The 20,003-nt window shown below is 51.6% G+C and overlaps 1 protein-coding gene across 2 annotated transcripts; it reads right to left on the minus strand.

Moving 5' to 3' along the window:
* Positions 1-1,253: 1,253 nt before the first annotated feature.
* Positions 1,254-14,735, minus strand: OAF (out at first homolog). Of its 2 annotated transcripts, XM_071449580.1 has the most exons (5): positions 14,386-14,735; positions 5,633-5,767; positions 4,595-4,775; positions 2,927-2,949; positions 1,254-2,717 (listed from the first exon to the last, which is right to left on the minus strand). In XM_071449580.1, the coding sequence occupies exons 1-5, from the start codon at positions 14,605-14,607 to the stop codon at positions 2,466-2,468; spliced, it is 813 nt and encodes a 270-aa protein (XP_071305681.1). In that variant the 5' UTR covers positions 14,608-14,735; the 3' UTR covers positions 1,254-2,465. The 2 variants fall into 2 exon arrangements, with proteins under 2 accessions (XP_071305681.1, XP_071305680.1); XM_071449579.1 differs by lacking the exon at positions 2,927-2,949 and having other exon boundaries at positions 1,254-2,740.
* Positions 14,736-20,003: the final 5,268 nt, after the last annotated feature.

The following is a 20,003-nucleotide window of genomic DNA, read 5'->3' on the forward strand; positions in this document are numbered from 1 at the left end:
CCCTGTCCCGATATCTCGACATCCTGACATCCCGACATCCCGACATTCCAACATCCCTGTCCCAACATCCCAACATCCCTGTCCAGATATCCCGACATCCCTGTCCCGACATCCCGAAGCGCAGCCGCGCTCCGCCAGCACCCACTGCTGGAGGCCGGGGAACTGCACCGGCTACGGCCGCTCCAGAGCCCTGGAATTCCAAACTGAAACCCTCCTGGAGAGGGGTCCCGATGCTCCCAGAGCGAGCCCGTGTCCGTCCCGACATCCCCGACACGCGGGAAGGGACAGCAGCGCCTGGGATCCATCCCCACTCTGCTCCCAGCCTGCCCCAGAGCTGGGTTTAACCCAGAGACAAAGAGAACAATCCCCTGCTCCCCCGCCCTGGAAAAGGGTGAATTGTTGGTGGGTGAAGCAGAGGAAAGCTGGAAGCGCTGGTGCCATCCCTGCATTCCCCACACCAGAGGGAATCAGAGCTCCACTTTTCATTTCTCCCTCCAGCAGCCACCGGCAGCTCCGGGCTGGCCCCAAAAGTGCCGCCCTCTTCAGCTGGAGATATTTTAAATTTAAATTTTACCTATTTTAAATTTACATTTTCCTGGAAGAATTCACCAGGAATAGTTTCTGTATTCACCAGGAATATTTTCTGTATTCACCCGGAATATTTTTTCTATTCACCAGGAATATTTTTTCTATTCACCAGGAATATTTCCTCTATTCACCAGGAATATTTTCTGTATTCACCCAGAATATTTTCTCTATTCACCAGGAATATTTTCTCTATTCACCAGGAATATCTTCTCTGTTCACCCAGAATATTTTCTCTGTTCACCAGGAATGTTTTCTGTATTCACCAGGAATATTTTCTCTATTCACCAGGAATAATTTCTGTATTCACCCAGAATATTTTCTGTATTCACCAGGAATATTTTCCACACCCAGAGAAGCCTCGTGGCACCACTGGGCAGGAGGAGCAGCCCCCAGGACCTGCTCCTAGGGATGGGTTTATCCAGCAGAGCTCGAGCTCAAAGCCCCCACAACTGCTTGGGATGAGCCAAACCTCTCCCTATGGAGGTGCAGCATCCCCTCAGACCCAAAACTAAGCCCAAAATTTCTCCTGAGCCCAAAATTCCTGCATGTTCTCCCCCAGTCCATGGCTCTTCACCAGGTGCAGGCTTGAGATTGACCCATAAAGGAACAAATCTGAATTCACACATTGAGTACTATGCACAGATAAACTTTTAGGCCAAGGATGCTTTAAAAAATCAGTTTATTTTACCTTACAAATGATAAATAATTTGTCTTTTAAAAAAAAATAATTTCAAGTGTGTTTTACTTCATGTTCCAATATTAAAATACCTTTCCCTTCTCCCCCCGCCCCCTTAAGTGATCGATACAAAAATAATTGTGACCAAATTCTTTTCTTCTTTTGCAAAAATTCCTGTATTTTAGGCAAAAAGGCACATTGTGAAGGCTTTTCACCAGGAGGCACAGGGGCTCCTCAAGACCCCAAGAGCTTCTCTCCCCTCTGTGCTTGTCCTAATTTGAGTGGAAGAGGACACAGACCCAAGCAGCACTTCCAGTGCTTTTTGTCTGGTCCCTCCAGGAATATTCCAGGGCCAAGGACAACTTCAGTGTCACCCTTGTTTAACATATGGGGGAAACCAAGGCACAGCAAAGCAGTACAGTTATTTAAGAGCTTCTTGTGAATAGCTGGCAGAGCAGGACATAAAACTGGACGTGGATGTAGAATCCTGTCTTCTTCAAAACCCACCTGGGATCCTCCTCTCCCCTTTCCAACCACAGGGTTATGGTGGTAGTCACGAGTCTCTAGATGCTTCTTTCTTAGTGGAACAGTCACAAGGCCAACACAAAAAGTTGGGCCTTCACTAGTCTAGAGAGGGATTAATTAAAGCCCTAATTACCAGCCTTTTAGGGGCACAGGACGCTGGGTTATTGCCCCTGGTGTATCTTCCATCCACAGGGGGATATAACAGCCAGTCAGGCACTAGGAAAAGCTACAGGCAGGCTCTTGCTTTGGGTGGGCTTCAAAGCCTCCTTGTTCAGGGGCTGTGGTCCCAAAAATCAGCTGTTTCCCCGTGGATGTGTCACCAGGAGGTGCTGAAGGCAGCAAGGGGGGTTCTTCAGCAGCAGAGATGTCAGGTCAGCAAGGTCCTCGCCCTGCCCGCTCAGCTCAAGGCTGGGAAGTGCCCCTGGGAGCTGCAGAGCAGGGCAGCACACCCCCTTCCCTGTGCTTCACCCCAAAACCTGCACCCCCTGCTCCAGGGAGCCAGAGCATCACCAGCCAGCGAGCTGAGCCCGGGCAGGGCCCCACGGGGAGGGAGGCCAGGAAAGGCCACGAGGAAAGGCACAGAGCACAAGGCACCACTGTGAACATCATCCCTTCTTCAGAGCAGCCAGCTCCTCGCCGGGGCCGACGAGCCGCCCCTGGCAAGCCCGGCCTGGCTCTAAGTCTCCTCATCCCAGAGGCAGAGCTGCTTTTGAGGCACGTAGTAGTGGAAGGTGTAGCCCTTCTGGCAGCTGCGGATGCCGCACTTGTAGGAGCTGAGCCTGCCCGCGGCGTCGCGGCTCTTGCAGTACTTGAGCATGCAGGGGTACCACTCGATGCTCAGCGAGTAACTGCACAGGCACGGCCGCCAGCGCTCGGGGCACAGCCGGCAGCGCTGCAGCTCCGGCAGGTCCGAGCCCCGGGGCAGAACCTCGAACATGGAGCCATCCACTCCTGCGGGGGCAAGCACACACAGGATCAGGGTGGAGGGAACGGGCACCAAAGCCATCCCCACACAGCCTGAGGAGGAGGTTGGACAATGTTTCCAGGGGCTGTTGGGATTTGAATCTGAATGGGAGCCATGGGAGAGTGAAAGACCCCAAGGAAAGCAAGGTCTGGCAGGTCCAAGCTCTGCAGCACCTCTAACATGGAGCCGTCCACTCCTGTAAGAGCAAGGACAGACAGAGCTCAGGGTGGAGGGCAGGGCCACCAAAGTCATCCCCACACAGCCTGAGGAGGAGGTTGGACAATGTTTCCAGGAGCTGTTGGGATTTAAATCTGAATGGGAGCCACGGGAGTGCAGAAGACCCCAAGGAAAGCAAGGTCTGGCAGGTCCCAGCCCTGCGGCACTTAGAACGTGGAGCTGTCCACCCCTCTAAGAGCAAGGACAGACAGTGCTCAGGGTGGAGGGCAGGGCCACCAAAGTCATCCCAACACAGCCTGAGGAGGAGTTTGGACAATGTTTCCAAGGGCTGTTGGACTAAAATCTGCATGGGAGCCATGGGAGAGTGAAAGACCACAAGGAAAGCAAGGTCCAAGCCCTGTGGCAACACCTCGTCCACTCCTGTAAGAGCAAGGACAGACAGAGCTCAGGGTGGAGGGAGCAGCCAGCAAAGCCATCCCCACACAGCCTGAGGAGGAGGTTGGACAATCTTTCCAGGAGTTGCTGGGATTTAAATCTGAATGGGAGCCATGGGAGAGTGAAAGACCCCAAGGAAAGCAAGGTCTGGCAGGTCCAAGCTCTGCAGCACCTTGAACATGGAGCCGTCCACTCTTGTAAGAGCAAGCATAGACAGAAGGGCCACTAAATCCATCCCCACACAGCCCCCAGGCTAAGGAGGAGGTTGGACAATGTTTCCAAGGGCTGTTGGGATTTGAATCTGCATGGGAGCCATGGGAGTGCAAAAGACCCCAAGGAAAGCAAAGTCCAGCAGGTCTGAGCTCTATGGCAGCACCTTGAACATGGAGCTGTCCACTCCTGTGGGAACAAGGACACACAGGCTCAGGGTGGAGGGACACCAAAGGACAGAGCCACCAAAGCCATCCCAACACAGCTCCCAGGGTGAGGAGGAGCTTGGACAGAGCGTTCTCAGAAGCTGTTGAGACTAAAATCCAAATGGGAGCCACGGGAGAAATAAAAAACCCCCAGGAAAAGCAAGGTCTGACAGCACCTCGAAGAGACATCCTCAGGGTGAACACACATCCCTCAGGGTGAACACACACCCCTCAGGGTGAACACACATCCCTCAGGGTGAACACACACCCCTCAGGGTGAACACACATCCCTCAGGGTGAACACACACCCCTCAGGGTGAACACACATCCCTCAGGGTGAACACACACCCCTCAGGGTGAACACACATCCCTCAGGGTGAACACACACCCCTCAGGGTGAACACACACCCCTCAGGGTGCTGCCATGAGGTAAAGCCAAAGGAGACAGCCACTAAAGCCAGCTCTGGTATCTCTGCACAGTCCCCAGGTCAAGGAGGAAGTTGGACAGAGCATCTCCAGGGACTTAAATCTGAATAGGAACCACAGGAGAACAAAAGACCCTGGGGACAGGAAGCCAAAAGACACAAAACTCTCTCCCCTGGGTTTCTGGAGGAGGTGAAAAGGTTACTTTTAAAATCCCAGATTAGGTTCACTCAGGGAACGCCAGCAGGAGGAGTGCGATCTGCTCACACGCAGGCAGGGTGACACATGTGCCTCAGAGCCAAAACAATCAGTGCTGATCCCCAGAAACCTGGCAGGAGCCAGCACGGCACCGTGCCAGCCCACTGACAGCAGCAGCTCCAGGGAAATCACCTTTCTCCAGCCAGAACTTGACATCTTCCTCCCGGGTGTAAATGGCCTCCCTGGCCTCCGCGCAGACGTTGTGGATGTGGGAGCTCAGCTGGGCTGCCTTGCTGAAGTTCACAGCCACGTCCATGCTGAGGTGCTCCAGGCCTCGCACCTCCTCTGCCTGCCTCACTGTCCGGGGGTTTTTCTGCAGAGGAAATCATCACAACTTCAATCCTGGGTGCACCTCATCCCTTAGAGCACAATGGGATGTGGTAACACCACCAGATGTGAGAACAGATGTGCACCTGAGTCCTACCTGGGTGAGATGCACTTTAAAATAGCCTGTTGGTACTGAAACCACAATGTTTTACCCTTGCCTGTGGTGGTGTCTCCATGTTTTGTCCTGATAAAGGTCCCAGATCAGTCCTGGCTTCAGTGGAGCAGGGACATTTACATCCCTGACACAAATTAGGCTCAACTGAACCACCACACAAACGAGGCTCAACTAAATCTGGATCAATACCGCTGATAAACTCAGTCTAATACCAAACCCCTCAAGCAGGCGCTTGCTGAGGTGCTCCAGGCCCCTGACCTCCTCTGCCTGCCTCACTGTCTGGGGGCTTTTCTGCAGAGGAAATCATCACAACTTCAATCCTGGGTGCACCTCATTCCTTACAAGATGTGGTGCCAACACCAGATGTGAGAACAGATGTGCACCTGCGTCCTACCTAGGTGAGAGGCACTTTAAAATAACCTGTTGGTACTGAAACCACAATGTTTTACCCTTGCCTGTGGTGGTTTCTCCATGTTTTGTCCTGAAAAAGGTCCCAGGGATTTTCACAGCCTGACACAAATTAGGCTCAACTGAACCACCACACAAACGAGGCTCAACTAAATCTGGATCAATACCGCTGATAAACTCAGTTTAATACCAAACCCCTCAAGCAGGAGGGGCGGTCAGAGGTGGCTTGAAGAGCTGAGCAGCCAGGCAGCAGCCTGGGCAGGGCATCCAGGCAGGAAAACTCCGAGGATTCCTGGCTGGAGGGGAGGAGGAGCCTGTACCTGGCGCAGCTTGGCCATGGACTCGCTGGGGATGATCTCGTTGCGGTGCAGCCGGGTCACAAAGCACAGGGCCTGGAACTGGCTCTGGCCCCTCTCCAGCTCCCCCAGGATTAAGGCACGGAAAATCTTCACCTCCTGACACAGAGAGAGAAATAACAACAGTGAGAGCTGCAAATCTTGGGCATCAGTGAGGTGAACGGAGAGGTTGGGGTCAAAGAGAAAGGCTCCAGCCCTAAAGCAAAGCCAAAGGTCTCCAACTTGTGCTGCTGAGCACGGGGATCTCTCACTGCTCACAGTGACCCCAAGAAATGTTCCAAAGTCTCTTTTCCCAGCCCGGCAGTCAAAGAAGGAGTCAGAGCTCTTCAGTTCTCAGTCTCAAGGTTGTTTATTGCTTCTTATCTATAAAATTCTTTCTCCTGCCCTGCCCAGGTCTGTTCAGCAGGTCAGACAGAGGCACACTGACACCCTCAGGGCAGTGTTATCTTTTTATACTCAAAACTACGTGTACAGTGTTTACAATTACTTCCCAATACCCATCACCTGTGTTAGACACTGAGCTTCTACTCTAAACCAATCCCAAAGTGCCACCATCACAGCAGAAGATGGAGGCCAAGCAGAAGAAGGAGAAAGGCTGGACATGCTCAGATCCCTCCATCTTGCCTCCTGAACCCCCATTCTAAAAACCCCAAAATCTACTTTTCCACCCTGTGATAACTTCACTATTATTCTACTTAAATTGTTGTGGCTTGGAGATCTTCATCTAAGGTTGGTAATTTGCTCCAGGGGTCATAATCAAACCCACAGGGGCATTTTGGGCTCTGTGCCAGGGTCTCTGAGCCCCCTGGCAGGGTCTGGGCTGCTCAGGACAGCCAGAGGGATGTGCTGGGTCCTGACACCTGAGCACAGGGGTGTGTTCCCAGCTCCAATCCCACCCCAAAGCCTGCAGCACAATCCCTGGTGTCTGTAAAGAATGAAGGGTTTTCACAATCCCACTGTGGCAAGGACAAATTGCTGCCAGGTCACATCCCACACCCAGGAGCTGAGGGTTTCTGTGCTTTCCCAAGAAGGGAAGCAAGGCCCCAAGGAGCCTCGTTTGGTTTTGTTGAGCAAATATCACAGAGCCATCATCCTCATGCCTTACTGAGTAAGCAGCCCCAGATTTCCTCTGCTGCCTTCCCTCAGTGGCTTCTTGACAAGCGGAGAAAAAGTTACTCATCCCTGAGCGTGTGGAACAGAAGTGAAAATGGAATTGTTAAAGGCAGAAGGAGCCATTATGATCAGCTGCAGCTGATTCCTTTTCTGTCCAGGTCACTAATTCTATCATTTTATATAACACGGATTGCAGTCCTTCCCAGAACCAGCTTGGAAATCAGCCACAGTTACTTCATGCAGAGCCACAGAATCCCTTGGCCAACAGCAGAACCCTGTGTCCTGCTCTGGCACCAAACCCTGATTTCTGTGCAGGGATCAATCCCTGCCTCTGGCTCCAGGGGCATCAGTGCCCTCTGTGGGAATCTGCCATCCCTTGGTGCCAGCCCATCCCACCCAAGGGATGGGACAGGGAAATCAACCCTGCCTTTGGCACCTCCTGCAGCCAAAGCCCTGCACAGAGAGCTGGGCAGGGCTGGGGAGCAGCACCAGAGCTGTGCCAGCTGCTCAGATCCCTCCCCTCCTGAGCTGTTCCTGCTGGATTCCTCACTGCCCTGGCCTCTGCCAGCCTCCCTCTGCCCCAGGAGGGAGCATTTCCCTTTTCCAGCCTCTCTCTGCCCCAGGAGGGAGCATTTCCCTTTTCCAGTGGATCCTCTGCCCCAAAAGGGAGCATTTCCCTTTTCCAGCCTCCCTCTGCCCCAAAAGGGAACATTTCCCTTTTCCAGCCTCCCTCTGCCCCAAAAGGGAGCATTTCCCTTTTCCAGCCTCTCTCTGCCCCAAAAGGGAGCATTTCCCTTTTCCAGTTGAGCTTTCCTGCTCACTGAGCCCCCTGTTTATTTCCTGCCTTCTCTCCCATGCCCAGAGGAGCAATGGGGATGCCATTCAGTGCACATCTGGACAGCTGCAAGAACAACATTTCCAACCCCCAGGATGGGAGGAATCATCTTGCTGCTGCTGCAATTGTTGACTGCACAATGAAGAGCAGGGCACTGAGAAGAAAGAGATTCCAAAAATTCTTGTGAAATTGCTATGGAATTTTTAACTTTTTTTTCCAAGAGATTTAATGGGGAGGTGTCCCACTGAGTCACTGGAACAAACCACATTCCCCATCCACATTTGGTCCAGCTGGGAGCTCCCCCAGGCATGCAGGGCCCATGGATGAGTGGACTAAAACCAGCAGCTGACTCTGGCATATTCCTCAGCTGTGGATTTAATTCCAATTCCCTTTGAACAGGCTGGGAAAAGCAAGCAGGGAGAGCCACGTTTTGCATTCAGGCCGAAAACCTCCACAGGCAGGAGATTAAAAACAGTGCAGCACTTCCCAGGTTGGAGGCAATTTTTGTAAAATGAGAACGTGCTGAGCAGCTGATTAATCCTCCTGATCCATCTATTTAAGAATTAGCCTTCAGCCAGGCAGCTCTTTCCTCCTCAGGGCTGATGCAGATGAAGAATTCACAACTCCCTCTGCCCAAACTCCAGGTGCCAGGGATTTCCAGAGCTGACACCAAGGGAGATGCACTGGGACAAGCTGGGTTGCCAGCATTGAAACAGCTTAGAAAAAGCTGTATTTTCAAGGCTATATTTTCAAGGCTATATTTTCAAGGCTATATTTTCTGGCTCCTGTAGCAATCTGAGGGGGGAAATCCCACCTTTAGCTGGACCTTGCAGTGACCACTCTGTCCCAAACAAAACCAATTTCTTCTCTTCCCTGCCCTGTCCCAGATCCTTGCCTGGCTTTGGTCCCTCTCTCCCTGCGGCCCCAGGTGGAGCAAGAACCAAACCAGGCTGCTTCAAAAAGATTTCAGAGGGAAAAAAGCGTTAATAAGCAGACAGGACTCAGCTTCTTCATGCACAAAAGCCCCTTCTTTAGTCACAAAGCTTATATTTATGGGAAATATCAGAAGGAATGTGTAAGACTTAATTGGCTAACAATACACTTATTTATTTGTGTATGTTGGTCAGTAAATGGCCAGGCTGTATGTCTGTCAAATCTCTATATTTGGATATAGAGAGTCAGTTTATGTATTTTAAATTGATAAAATTTATATATTATATATTTAAGTTATTTATATATTAGTAGTGTAATTTTATATAAATATTATTTTAATTAGAATGATAATTATTTATAACAATATATTTATAATATATATAAATATACAATTTATAATACATAAATATTTATACTTTGTATTATTGTATTTGTTTACATTGATATTGTTATTTTATTTATAAAGTTTATATATTTAAAAGTTTATATATTATATATTTTAAAGAGTTAGTTTGGTTAGTTTATATATTTTGGTTAGTTTGTATATTTTCTCCACTGATTCTCATGGGACAGATTTATTCTTTAGGCAGGTGCAAACTTATTTTTCTTACTAGAATAGGTGGTTAACTGCCTTTATTCTTATGATTTTTCTTTATGGGAACTTCTAAGGAACTTACAAGCTAAAGCTAGCTTAGCAGGGCCTAAACCATATTTTATAAAATATAAAATATTTATAAAATAAATAAATCTACCTATAAAATACGTATAAAATAAATATAAATAAATATGTTTATAAAATATAAGAAATTATAAATGCAAATATATAAATCTGTAGGTACATAAATATATTTATATTGATAAAATATATTTAGATCAATAATATAAATATATAAAATATATCTTAATATATAAAATAAAAAAAAATTTAAATATAAAATATAATTTCTACTTGTATGTAACAAAGAGCCACCAAAGCTTTCCCCAAAGCTTGGAGAGCACCTTTCCCTCCCCAGCCTCCTCTTCCCAGCAGGAAAAGCAGTGAATCAGTGCCAAGGTGGGTCCCCAGCCAAGGCAGCAAACAGCACCTTCAACCCCAGGCTCCTGCAGAATTTCCCAGCAGGGAACAAGTCCCAGCAGAGCAGGGACTCTCCAGATAACTCAGGGTGGGGAATCCTCAGCAGCCCTGACTGGGGCAGTGGCAGCTGGGCTTGGGTGACAAAAATGGGGTTTGGGGACAGCCAGCCCTGCAGCAAGGCCACAGCAGCTCCTCAAGGCATCAGGGAAATCAGTGCTCCAAAAACCCCATTGTTACAGCAGGGAAATCAGCGAGAGATATCCCAGGGAAATCAGTGCTCCAAAATCCTGTTGTTTCAGCAGAGAAATCAGCGAGAGATATCCCAGGGAAATCAGTGCTCCCACTCCCAAAATCCTGCTGTTAGAGCAGGGAAATCAGTGCTCCCAAAATCCCGCTGTTTCAGCACCGAAATCAGTGCTCCCATTCCAAAATCCCACTGTTACAGCAGGGATATCTGCTCCTACTCCCAAAATCCCATTGTTTCAGCACAGGAATCAGTGCTCCCAAAATCCCACTGTTACAGCAGGGAAATACATCAGTGCTCCCAAAATCCCACTGTTACAGCAGGGATATCAGTGCTCCCAAAATCCCATTGTTCCAGCCCAGAAATCAGTGCTCCCATTCCAAAATCCCATTGTTTCAGCACAGAAATCACTGCTCCCATTCCAAAATCCCATTGTTCCAGCCCAGAAATCCCACTGCTGCCTGTCCCTACCCACGGCAGCCCCAAGGAGCAGCAGGGAAATCCTCCAGCTCCTTCCCTCTCAGCCATCTGTGGGGTGGGAGCAGCTCAGCCCCCCCTGCCCGGGGTGTTTTTTCCAGCAGGGATTTACAATCCTGTGTGGTCCAGCTCCCAGCCCAGCAACGAATCCACGTCGAGCGGAGCAAAGCAGTTCCCAGGGAAATAAATCACTTCAGTGCCTTCCTCCCCGCTGCCTTCCTGCCAAATTTCTCTCCCCTAAGGACATCGGGGCTGCTGTGGGGACCCAGTTTTGTCTTTGCAGTGGCACAGGAAAAAAAAGGAGAATGTGCTGCTGGGGACAGGGGGTGACACCAGCACTGCTGGGGCCAATTCTGCACTGCTGTCAGCAGCCTTTGCCCCAGGGATCCAGCACTGCTGGCCGGAGTTCCAGGAGTCTGCACAGCACAGGGAGCTCGGTGCTGCATCTACACCCGGGGTCCAGCCAGCTGAGCTGCCCTGAATGGGTGGGGATTATGGTTTTTAACCCCTCTGCATCTGGAACGGAGAATTTGGGATTATGGTTTTTAACCCCTCTGCATCTGGAATGGAGAATTTGGGTGCGCTGCCTCTTCTATTCAGGTATCTGAAAAGGCAAATCAAGGATGTGCTGGGATGGGGGGGGGAATAAAAAGCAAATTTTCTGAGCAATAAATACAATTCTACAGAGCAACAAACAGCGGGGTGTTTTAATGAGCCCTCCCAAAGACTGCTGAATGTCCCTCATTTCCTACTTCTGGTATCTGTTCAGAGGAGAAGCTGCTTTCCAAACCACACAGATCAAATCTGTGGTCAGATGCTTTCCGTGCCACCTGGTGGATTTGTCACCCAACACGTGGCCCCCTGGCATGAGGAAATTCTGACACCACCACTACCCCAAAAACACCACACAGCAGCTTTGTCAGCAGGGAAAGGACTGGCAGTGCAGGGGTTAAAGCACTACCCAGGCTTCCCCGCTTGTGTTTCCAAGCCCAACTTTTCCAGCCATGGAAAGGGAAGAGAAACTTCTCCCTATCTTTGTGCTGACCTTGAAATAAACCCGCCCACTCTGTTCTCAGGCCGTGTTTAACAACTGGAAACCTCACTCCAATCAGACACAACAGTCAAGGTTGCTGAGCCCCCTCATCATTTTTTTTTTGCAATACAAAATTTGATTTTTTGCAACACAAAATTTGATTTTTTGCAACACAAAATTTGGTTTTTTGCAATACATTTTATGCCTGACCACAAAAAAAAAAAAAAAAGAAGCGTTTTCATTCCCTTCTTTCAAACTGCAAGAAAAGAAAGGGTCACCCCTGCTCTGCCCAGAAAATGAGTCCCAGTTTGAACTCTCACTGCCCAGTTTGTGCTGCATCAAGGAGAAAATAAGCTGGTGTGCTCTGAGAACACAGCTCCAGCTCTGTAGGCAGGCAGGGATGGAAGAGAAAAGAAAATCTCAGCCCTGTGGAAGCCCCAGGCACTGCTCAAGTCCCACCAGTGTCAGAGCAAAGTAATGAACAATGATCTCATTTAGCTCCTTTCTTCTCCAGCCCCTGGTCTGGCAACCACAAATTGCCAGCAGAGAGAAGAAAAAAAAAAAAAAAAAAAAATAGCAAATAAACCCCTGACTTTGGACAAACCCCCTGCAGTTTAAGCCAGAGGAATGGAAAACTCATTTGTGGAAAAACCCCAGCATCCTGGCCACATCATCAGGCTCAAGGGCAGCAGACAACAACCCCAGCTGCTGCTGGGAACACTCAGAGCCCCACGACCTCCAGAGCAGGCAGAAATTGTGTAATTTGTGTAATTTGGGCGAGAGGAGCAGCAGGGCAGAACTGGGAACTGTCTGGGTGCAGCTGCAGCAGGTCAGGGGGGGAAGCCCAGCCAGGCTCCTGCCTGCTCACACATTACTCACCTCACCACAAAGCAGCTCCCTGCTCCTTTATGTTCCTCTGGCTTTTCTCAGCTATTTTCCAGCAAATCCACAGAGCAGACAGAGTCAGGCCCCAGCTGCCCTAAAACTGAGGATCAGGAATGCATTTCTGCAAGCTGGATGCTTGCAAAGCCCTCCAGGGACCATCACTTCCAGCAGGGGCTGTGGAGCTCAGGATTTAACCCATGGACCCAAGACACCTCCAGAGAGCCCCAACCCAGAGTAAACTCAGCTCTAATAAGGATGGGAGGGAGAGAAGATGTAACACACACTCGGTTGGGTTTGTGGGTGAGCTTGGAGCTCTCAGGAGGAGCTGAAGCAAGTGAAAAATGCTGAAAAAATCACCAGGTCACATCCCAGGTTCCCAAAGGACCTGCCTAGAGGAGCTGTAGTGAGTTTGGATTTCCCTGGCCTGGGAATGTGCAAGTTTGCAATCCACAGCTTCAGAGCCCTTCCTAACCTGCCTGCTGTGCCAGGGCTTGCAATTATTTAATATTTTCTTTAATAGGAGTCACAGGGCTGCTTCCCTGCACATCTGCTGGAGTATTTGAAACATGCCACATTTGAAACATGCCACATTTGAAACAGGCCACCACTTCCAAAATCATCATGGCTTCTGCTGGCACCTCAGGGAGGAAAAGGGACATCGGAGGGGCTTTCAGGGAGACTGAGAATGAACAGGGAAGAGGCACCAGAACAATCCCTGGCAAAAAGGCTCCAAGGTTCACAGCACCTTCCTATCTCATGGCTCTGGGCTTCCTCCTGCTGCAAAGCAAAGTCCACCTGAGCAAAGAGGGATGGGGGGTTGGAATGAAGAGAACACAGCCATGCCAGCCTGGGCAAACTGTGCTTCCCTGGGCAGTGGGAGCTCCCTGCATCCATGTGGGATTTGGGGCTTCAGCTCAGAACTGACAGCTGCCAGTCACAGATGTCCCACACCACACAGGAGCCCCCCAAAGGCAGCAGGAGCCCACCTGAGGAATCACCTGCGCCCCATGGCATCGTGGAGAGAGATATCCCAGAGCTACAGCAGGGCATGGACACCCCCACACTGGAGCCAGGAACCTGAGATCTCCCCAGCCCAGCCTCTCCTGTCCTGACCCTGCTCCCTGCCTGGCTGAGCTGAGCCTGCCACGCAAAACTCTGAGGAATTGTGCAAAACTCTGAGGAATTGTGCAAAACTCTGAGGAATTGTGCAAACCGTGCTGCTCACAACTCAGGCAGGAGCACCGGAGCCGCTGCCCGTCCCCACCGGGACCTTTCAGCTGTTTCCAGCGTGGAGGCAGCCCCGGGCACAGGTGTGACACCGGTGGGGACAGCGAGCCTGGCTCACCGTCCTGGAGCTGTGCCGGAGAGCTCAGACAAAGCCCCCGACGGTGCGAGAGGATGGACGGGCTTTTCCCTGCGCATCCCCAGGGTCCTTCTGGCTCCCGGACCCCCAGTCAAGATTCTCCAGCTTCCGAGTTGGGATGGGCTCGGGTCTGGAAGGAGGATGGGAAGGATCGCCGTCCCCAGCGCTCATCCCACAAAAAGCACTCATGGAGTGCACGAAAAGCCCCGACCAGACCCTCCCGCGGGGCGCCAGGGGCCAGCGCTCCCATCCCGCAGCCGTCACCCTGCTCCAGCCCCGCCGGGACCCCGCGGCACCCGGGGATGCTCTCCCAGCTCCGCTCTTATCCGAACCCCCCGGGGATGCTCTCCCCGCTCTGTCCCTGCCCCAAACCCCCGGGGATGCTCTCCCCGCTCTGTCCCTGTCCCAAAGCCCCGGGGATGCTCTCCCAGCTCTGCTCTTATCCGAAACCCTCCGGGAATGCTCTTCCCGGCTCGCTCTCAGCCCGAACCCCCGGGAATGCTCTCTCGGCTCTGCTCTTATCCGAAACCCCCCGGGGATGCTCTCCCCATCTCGCTCCCTACTCGAACCCCCCGGGGATGCTCTCCCCAGCTCCATACCGGTCTGAACCCCCCGGGGATGCTCTCCCCATCTCGCTCCCTTCCCAACCCCCCCGGGGATGCTCTCCCCATCTCGCTCCCTACCCGAACCCCTCAGGGATGCTCTCCCCAGCTCCATACCAGTCTGAACCCCCCGGGGATGCTCTCCCCCGCCCCGTACCTGTCTGAAATCCGCCGTGAGCGTGACGAGGGCGCCGTCGGCCGCCCTTAGCTCCAGGCTGACGCAGTCGGCGCCGCTGTCGGCCTGCAGGCTCTCCTCCGTCACCTGCCCGCCGGGCAGCCGCACCCGCACCCGCAGCTCTGCCCGCGCCGCGGGGCCGGGCAGCGGGGCCAGCGCCAGCCAGAGCAGCGCGGGCAGCGCCGGCAGCCGCGGGCCGCGCATCCCCCCGGGCCGGGCTCAGCGCATCGGGCGGGGGGCGCGGCCGCAGCGCGGAAGGCGGCGGGGAAAGGCGGCCCCGCCGCGCCCCCGGCCCCGCGGCGCTGCCTCGCTCGCCCCGCTCATTCAGCGTCCCTCGGTCCGCCCGTCCCTCCCTCCCTCCCACCCCGAGCGGGCGCTGCCCTCGCCCCCCGCCCCCCGTCACTTCCCCCCCGGACCCGGGACGGCCCCGCCGAGCAGCGCCCGCCCCGTCGTTAAAGGAACAGCGCCGGGCAGGGAGGGACGGAGGGGGAGCGGCGAGAGGCGGCAGGGCCCTGGATGAGCACATGGATCCATGAAACAGAGCCGTGGATGTGCACATGGATCCGTCAAACAGACCTGGATGTGCACATGGATCCATCAAACACAGCCCAGGCTGTGCACATGGATCCATCAAACAGACCTGGATGTGCACATGGATCCATCACCCAGCGCCCTGGATGTGCACATGGATCCGTCAAACAGACCTGGATGAGCACATGGATCCATGAAACTGCCCTGGATGAGCACATGGATCCATCAAACAGCCCAGGCTGTGCACATGGATCCATGAAACAGAGCCGTGGATGTGCACATGGATCCGTCAAACAGACCTGGATGTGCACATGGATCCATGAAACTGCCCTGGATGAGCACATGGATCCGTCAAACAGCCCAGGCTGTGCACATGGATCCATCAAACACAGCCCTGGATGTGCACATGGATCCATGAAACAGCCCAGGCTGTGCACATGGATCCATGAAACAGCCCTGGATGTGCACATGGATCCATCAAACACAGCCCTGACCCCACGGATCCATCACCCAGAGCTCCATCCAAGACAGCCTTGAACACCTCCAGGGATGGGGCATCCACAGGGAAATACACTCAGCGTTTTCTGAGTTTTGAAATGAGTTTTCTGAACGTGTTCTTGCTGCAAGTCAATCGATACTGATGTGATTCCTCAGGCTCCCAGTGCCACAGGTCTGGTGTGAGCCACACTGGAAGCGTCCCTGTCCCTGAGGATGTAACTGGGACACCTTCAGAGCCCCTCTCCCAGAAATGAAGGACTTGTGTTCCTTCAGAGCCTGCACTCGCTCTCCAAACACCCCCAATCTGCCCTTCACCTTCCCAGTTCTGTGATCATTTCCAGATGGGCAGATGCTGCTGAAGGGCCCCTTTGATTTCAAAAGTTCTCTCTGCAAACACAAAGGTCACTGTGGCAGCAGGATCAGGGCCTCAGAGAAAGAGCTTTGTGAGGAGGGGCACAGAAATAAATGGAAACATCCATTTAAAGCCACGCTTCCAGGCAGGGAGATCACTCTTGTCCAAATAGTGCTTTTTGTGTGACCTCACGCAAGCTTTAACCCTAAATTTTCACAGCTCCCCTCAAACGAAATTGGCTCCTTGAAACGTTTTTCAGGACAATAGCTGTGCTGAAAATAAGAGGAGGAAAAGTTAAGAGGTGGAAAGGAAGGAGGAAAGCAATGGGTACAAAAAGAGAGGGAGGGCCCACAAGGTAGGAAAGGCACAGAAAGATCCTCATGACAAAAGCTGCAAAAGGAGAAGGCCCCACTCACACAGTGAATTTATTCAGAGGAGATTATGCAAAAAACCAGGAGGATCCCAGCAGGGGCTGGAGGGAAGAGCCATGAGGTCAGTGGGCACAAACAGCCCTTAGAGAACATTCCCTCATCCCAGATCTGGAATCCACACCCCTGTGGCACTGGGAGAAATTCAGATTTATCTGAGCCCTGGATCCTGGGGTGTGAGAGGTGATTTGGGACCATCCCTCTCTGTGCTGCTGCAGCCTGGCTGCCTGGGAGTACAGGGTGTTCTTTTCCTCCTGATAGCTCCCAGAGCAGAGGAAATCATCATTTTGGCTCAGCAGCTTGCCAGGAATGCTGGAGTGCTCCTGCAGATTGCAGTTCTGACCTGGGAACGGTGGGTGTGAGCCCAGTCCCAGAAATGAACGGACACACAGATAAGAAATGCAGACAGGGGATTAAAAATGCTGGCAGGAAACAGAACTAAAGAGCAAGGAGCTGTTTGGGAGGTAGCAGGGAGCAGAAAAACAATCAGGGAGCACAGGAGGGGCAGCTTTGCTGGGGTTTGGAAGGGACCGGAAGGGACAGAGTGGTTAGCAGGTGACAGTGAAGAGAATTCCTGAAGAGCAAGTGCAGCTGCACGACCCTGGGCCAGCTCTGAGTGGCCAAACCAAGGTTTTACTGCCTTTTTACCTTTGCTGTTTGCTGCTGTGTGGATGGAACCTCCTCTGCAGCCCAGGGAAGGTGAAACATTCCCCGCAGCTCAGTGTGGATCAGCCTGACTGAGCGTTAATGACCTGCGCCAAGATTTTCTGGTATGTGAGCACACTGCAGCTTTTTACCGGGAGAAAACTTCCATTAAAATACCTCAGCCACGAGGCTGAGGGAGAAAAATGCACTGCTGAAAATCCCAGCTGAGCTCTGCTGGGAAGCTGCAGTGCGTGGGAGCAGGGAGGTGCAATCTGACCCAGGGCTTGCCTTGGTGCCTCTGTCATCCCTGGGGAAAACCATGGGGATTTGGCCAAGCTCCAAATCCTCGCTGCCTCTTCCTCAGCTCAGAGCTGGGCTTGCAGAAGCTCCTTCCAGTAACTGCTTGCACAGATGGGGTTCAGGGCAGGAATGGGAAGCCAAGGGGGAGGGAAGCCAGACTTTTGGTTGCGCTCTGCAAACCCCACTCAGATCTGAACTCTTCCCAATGAAAATCCACCAAGAACAAGCTTTTACTGCCTGCTCAGTGCCTGAATTTCTCATTTTGTTTACTCTGCTGTTAATCCCAACTCCAGTTGCTGTAACTGAGGTCAGGGGTCAGGCCCAAACATTCTGCCTTGAGCTCTTTAATCTCCCACCCTTCATTTTTCGTGCCAAACCACTTTTAATGCTACACGAAAAACCCATCAGTGCTTTTTGAAGGATTCAATCAGGGCAAGTATTTTGGGGAGCTGAACACACAAACCCCGGCTATTTGCCATTGTTCCCAGCACTACAGAACTGAAAGAGCTCAGGGAGAGTTAATTGGATTTTTTTTTTCACTCTCCTGGTCCCCCAACTTGTAGATTAAATCCCAGCTATTATCAGGAATATTACTACCAAGGACCTGTGGCTTGATCTGAAGCCCTGGGAAAGGATTTGTGTTGTGGTGCTCAGTAGAGACCTTACTGTTGCAGAAAGGAATCAGCCTTCGAGTCATTCCTCATTAATTAAAAGCAATTCCACCTCCCTTCTGAGAGTTCCCTGCTGCCCCTCCTGAATGCCCTCCTTTCCTTGGCAATTACATAAACCAAGCTCCTGAAAGGGGGTGAAAAAACAGCTTTAGTGGCTTAGAACAATGCCCAGCATCTCCTGGCTCTGACCTGGCTGCCACCCCATTCTCTGTCCTGGGCAATTAAGGGGTTGAGCAGTGCAGCAGCCTGGGTGTAATTAAATGAGCAGAGCACTGGGAAGTTGATGGAGTGCTTTAAAGCTGCTGCAGATGCTGGTGCGGAGATGTTGTCCTGATTAGAATCACGTTAATTGGGATCCAACTCTCTTTGATGCAGCTGCAGGGAGGGTGGGAAGGGCAGCAGTGGGGGAGGTTCTGCCCCTTTTCTCCTGGATCAGTTCCTGAGAAGGGACTCAGGAGCACAAACCTGGTGTTACCTGGTTCAGGTGGAAGAGGGGAATTATAATATATAATATTATATTATATATATGATTATATTGTATTTGTGGGGGAATTATTGTGTTTCCTTCCCATGGCAGGAAGGAAAGACGAATCTGACCCCATGTTCCCAGAAGGCTGATTTATTATTTTATGATATTTATTATATTAAAGAATACTAAGCTAAACTATATTAAAGAATAGCGAAAGGATACTTACAGAAGGCTAAAAAAATAATAATGAAAACTCCTGACTCTCTCCAGAGTCCCTACACAGCTTGGCCCTGATTGGCCAATAAATCAAAACAATTCACATCAGAAACCCAATGAAACAATCACCTGTGGGTAAACAATCTCCAAACGCATTCCAAAGCAGCAAAACACAGGAGAAACAAATCAGATAATTATTGTTTTCCCTTTTCTCTGAGGCTTCTCAGCTTCCCAGGAGAAAAATCCTGGGCGAAGGGATTTTCCAGAAAATGTGACTGTGACAGGGAAGTGCCACAAAATAATAATTCTGAAGCCCCACCACACCATACAGGTGAGGATCCCTCACAGGGCTCCCAAAGCCCTGAGAGAGAAAAAGCCCTGAATTGTGGGAGCTGGTGGAGCTCACCCAGCCAAAACTGGGCTGCCCTTCCTTGGGAAGGCCAAGAGAGCTGGGAGGGTCTGGTCCTCCAGGAGACACTTCAGAGTTCCCACTGATGGAGTGGGTTTGGGAAGAACAAGAAGATTATTGGAAAAATCTCCCTCATGGTCAGCACTCCTCCTTAGAGGAGTAAAAGCTCCTCTGTGGATGCCTCCTGTGGCACTGGAGATTTGGGCAGGCGCCCCTTTTGCTCCCTGAAGTTGTGCCTGGAGGGTGGAATTCCCATTCTCTTTGTGTTTAAGTCAGGCTTGGTGCTCCTGATTTCCCTGCTCCAGCCCTTTTCTGTCCTGCTCCCCCAGCCCTGCTCCTTCCCTGAACATCTGGATCCAACTAGCCAGCAGCAGGATCTCTGCAGCACATTCCTCCCCTGCCTCCTGCCTCTGTGCTGCTCACAAACACAAAGAGGGGGAGGTCAGAGAGAGGAAAAGGAGAGCAGGGCATGATGAAGAGGTTGGGAGATGAAAGAATTTTTTCTTTTCCTTTCCTGGACCCAGCTCTTGGCCTGTGTGGCTCTCAAATGTTGCAGGAATTCAGGAATCCGTTAAAACCCACTGGAAAAAAGTCTTCTGAAGCTGCCCCCATGCCTGGAAGTGTTCAAAGCCAGGGTTTGGAGCAGCCTGGTTTGGTGGAAATGGGACAAAATGAGTTTTAATGTCCCTTGTGACCCAAACTGTCCTGGGATCCCATTAAAGCCCACAGGAAAAATCTTCTGAGGCTGCCCCCATGCCTGGAAGTGTTCAAAGCCAGGGTTTGGAGCAGCCTGGTTTGGTGGAAATGGGACAAAATGAGTTTTAATGTCCCTTGTGACCCAAACTGTCCTGGGATCCTCTGGAAGCTGCCCTCAATGGGCACAGGGAAAACCTGCCAGGCATTTGCAGGGCTGGGAAGGTTTGGGAAGGTTTTGGGAAGGTGGAAAGCTCTGCAGGGATCTCCCATAGCCCAGTGCCCCACTGGGGGAGCGCAAAGCCCTGGGCACACACACAGAAAGCTCCGTGCTGGTTTTGGGAATGAAGCAATCCAGGAATTCAGAGTTCATTAAAGTCCAGCAGCT

Source organism: Agelaius tricolor, unplaced genomic scaffold (genome assembly GCF_023055355.1).
Source record: "Agelaius tricolor isolate 1412-34295 unplaced genomic scaffold, bAgeTri1.0.p SCAF_29, whole genome shotgun sequence".
Classification (NCBI taxonomy): Eukaryota; Metazoa; Chordata; class Aves; order Passeriformes; family Icteridae; genus Agelaius; species Agelaius tricolor.

Excerpts from the sequence above, each read along its gene's own strand:
- OAF (XM_071449579.1), bottom strand. The coding sequence starts at position 14,607 with ATGCGCGGCCCGCGGCTGCCGGCGCTGCCCGCGCTGCTCTGGCTGGCG. Across the intron at positions 5,768-14,385 it reads TCACGGCGGATTTCAGACAG|GAGGTGAAGATTTTCCGTGC; the intron begins GTACGGGGCGGG and ends TCTCTGTGTCAG. Across the intron at positions 2,741-4,594 it reads CAAGTTCTGGCTGGAGAAAG|GAGTGGATGGCTCCATGTTC; the intron begins GTGATTTCCCTG and ends TTGCCCCCGCAG.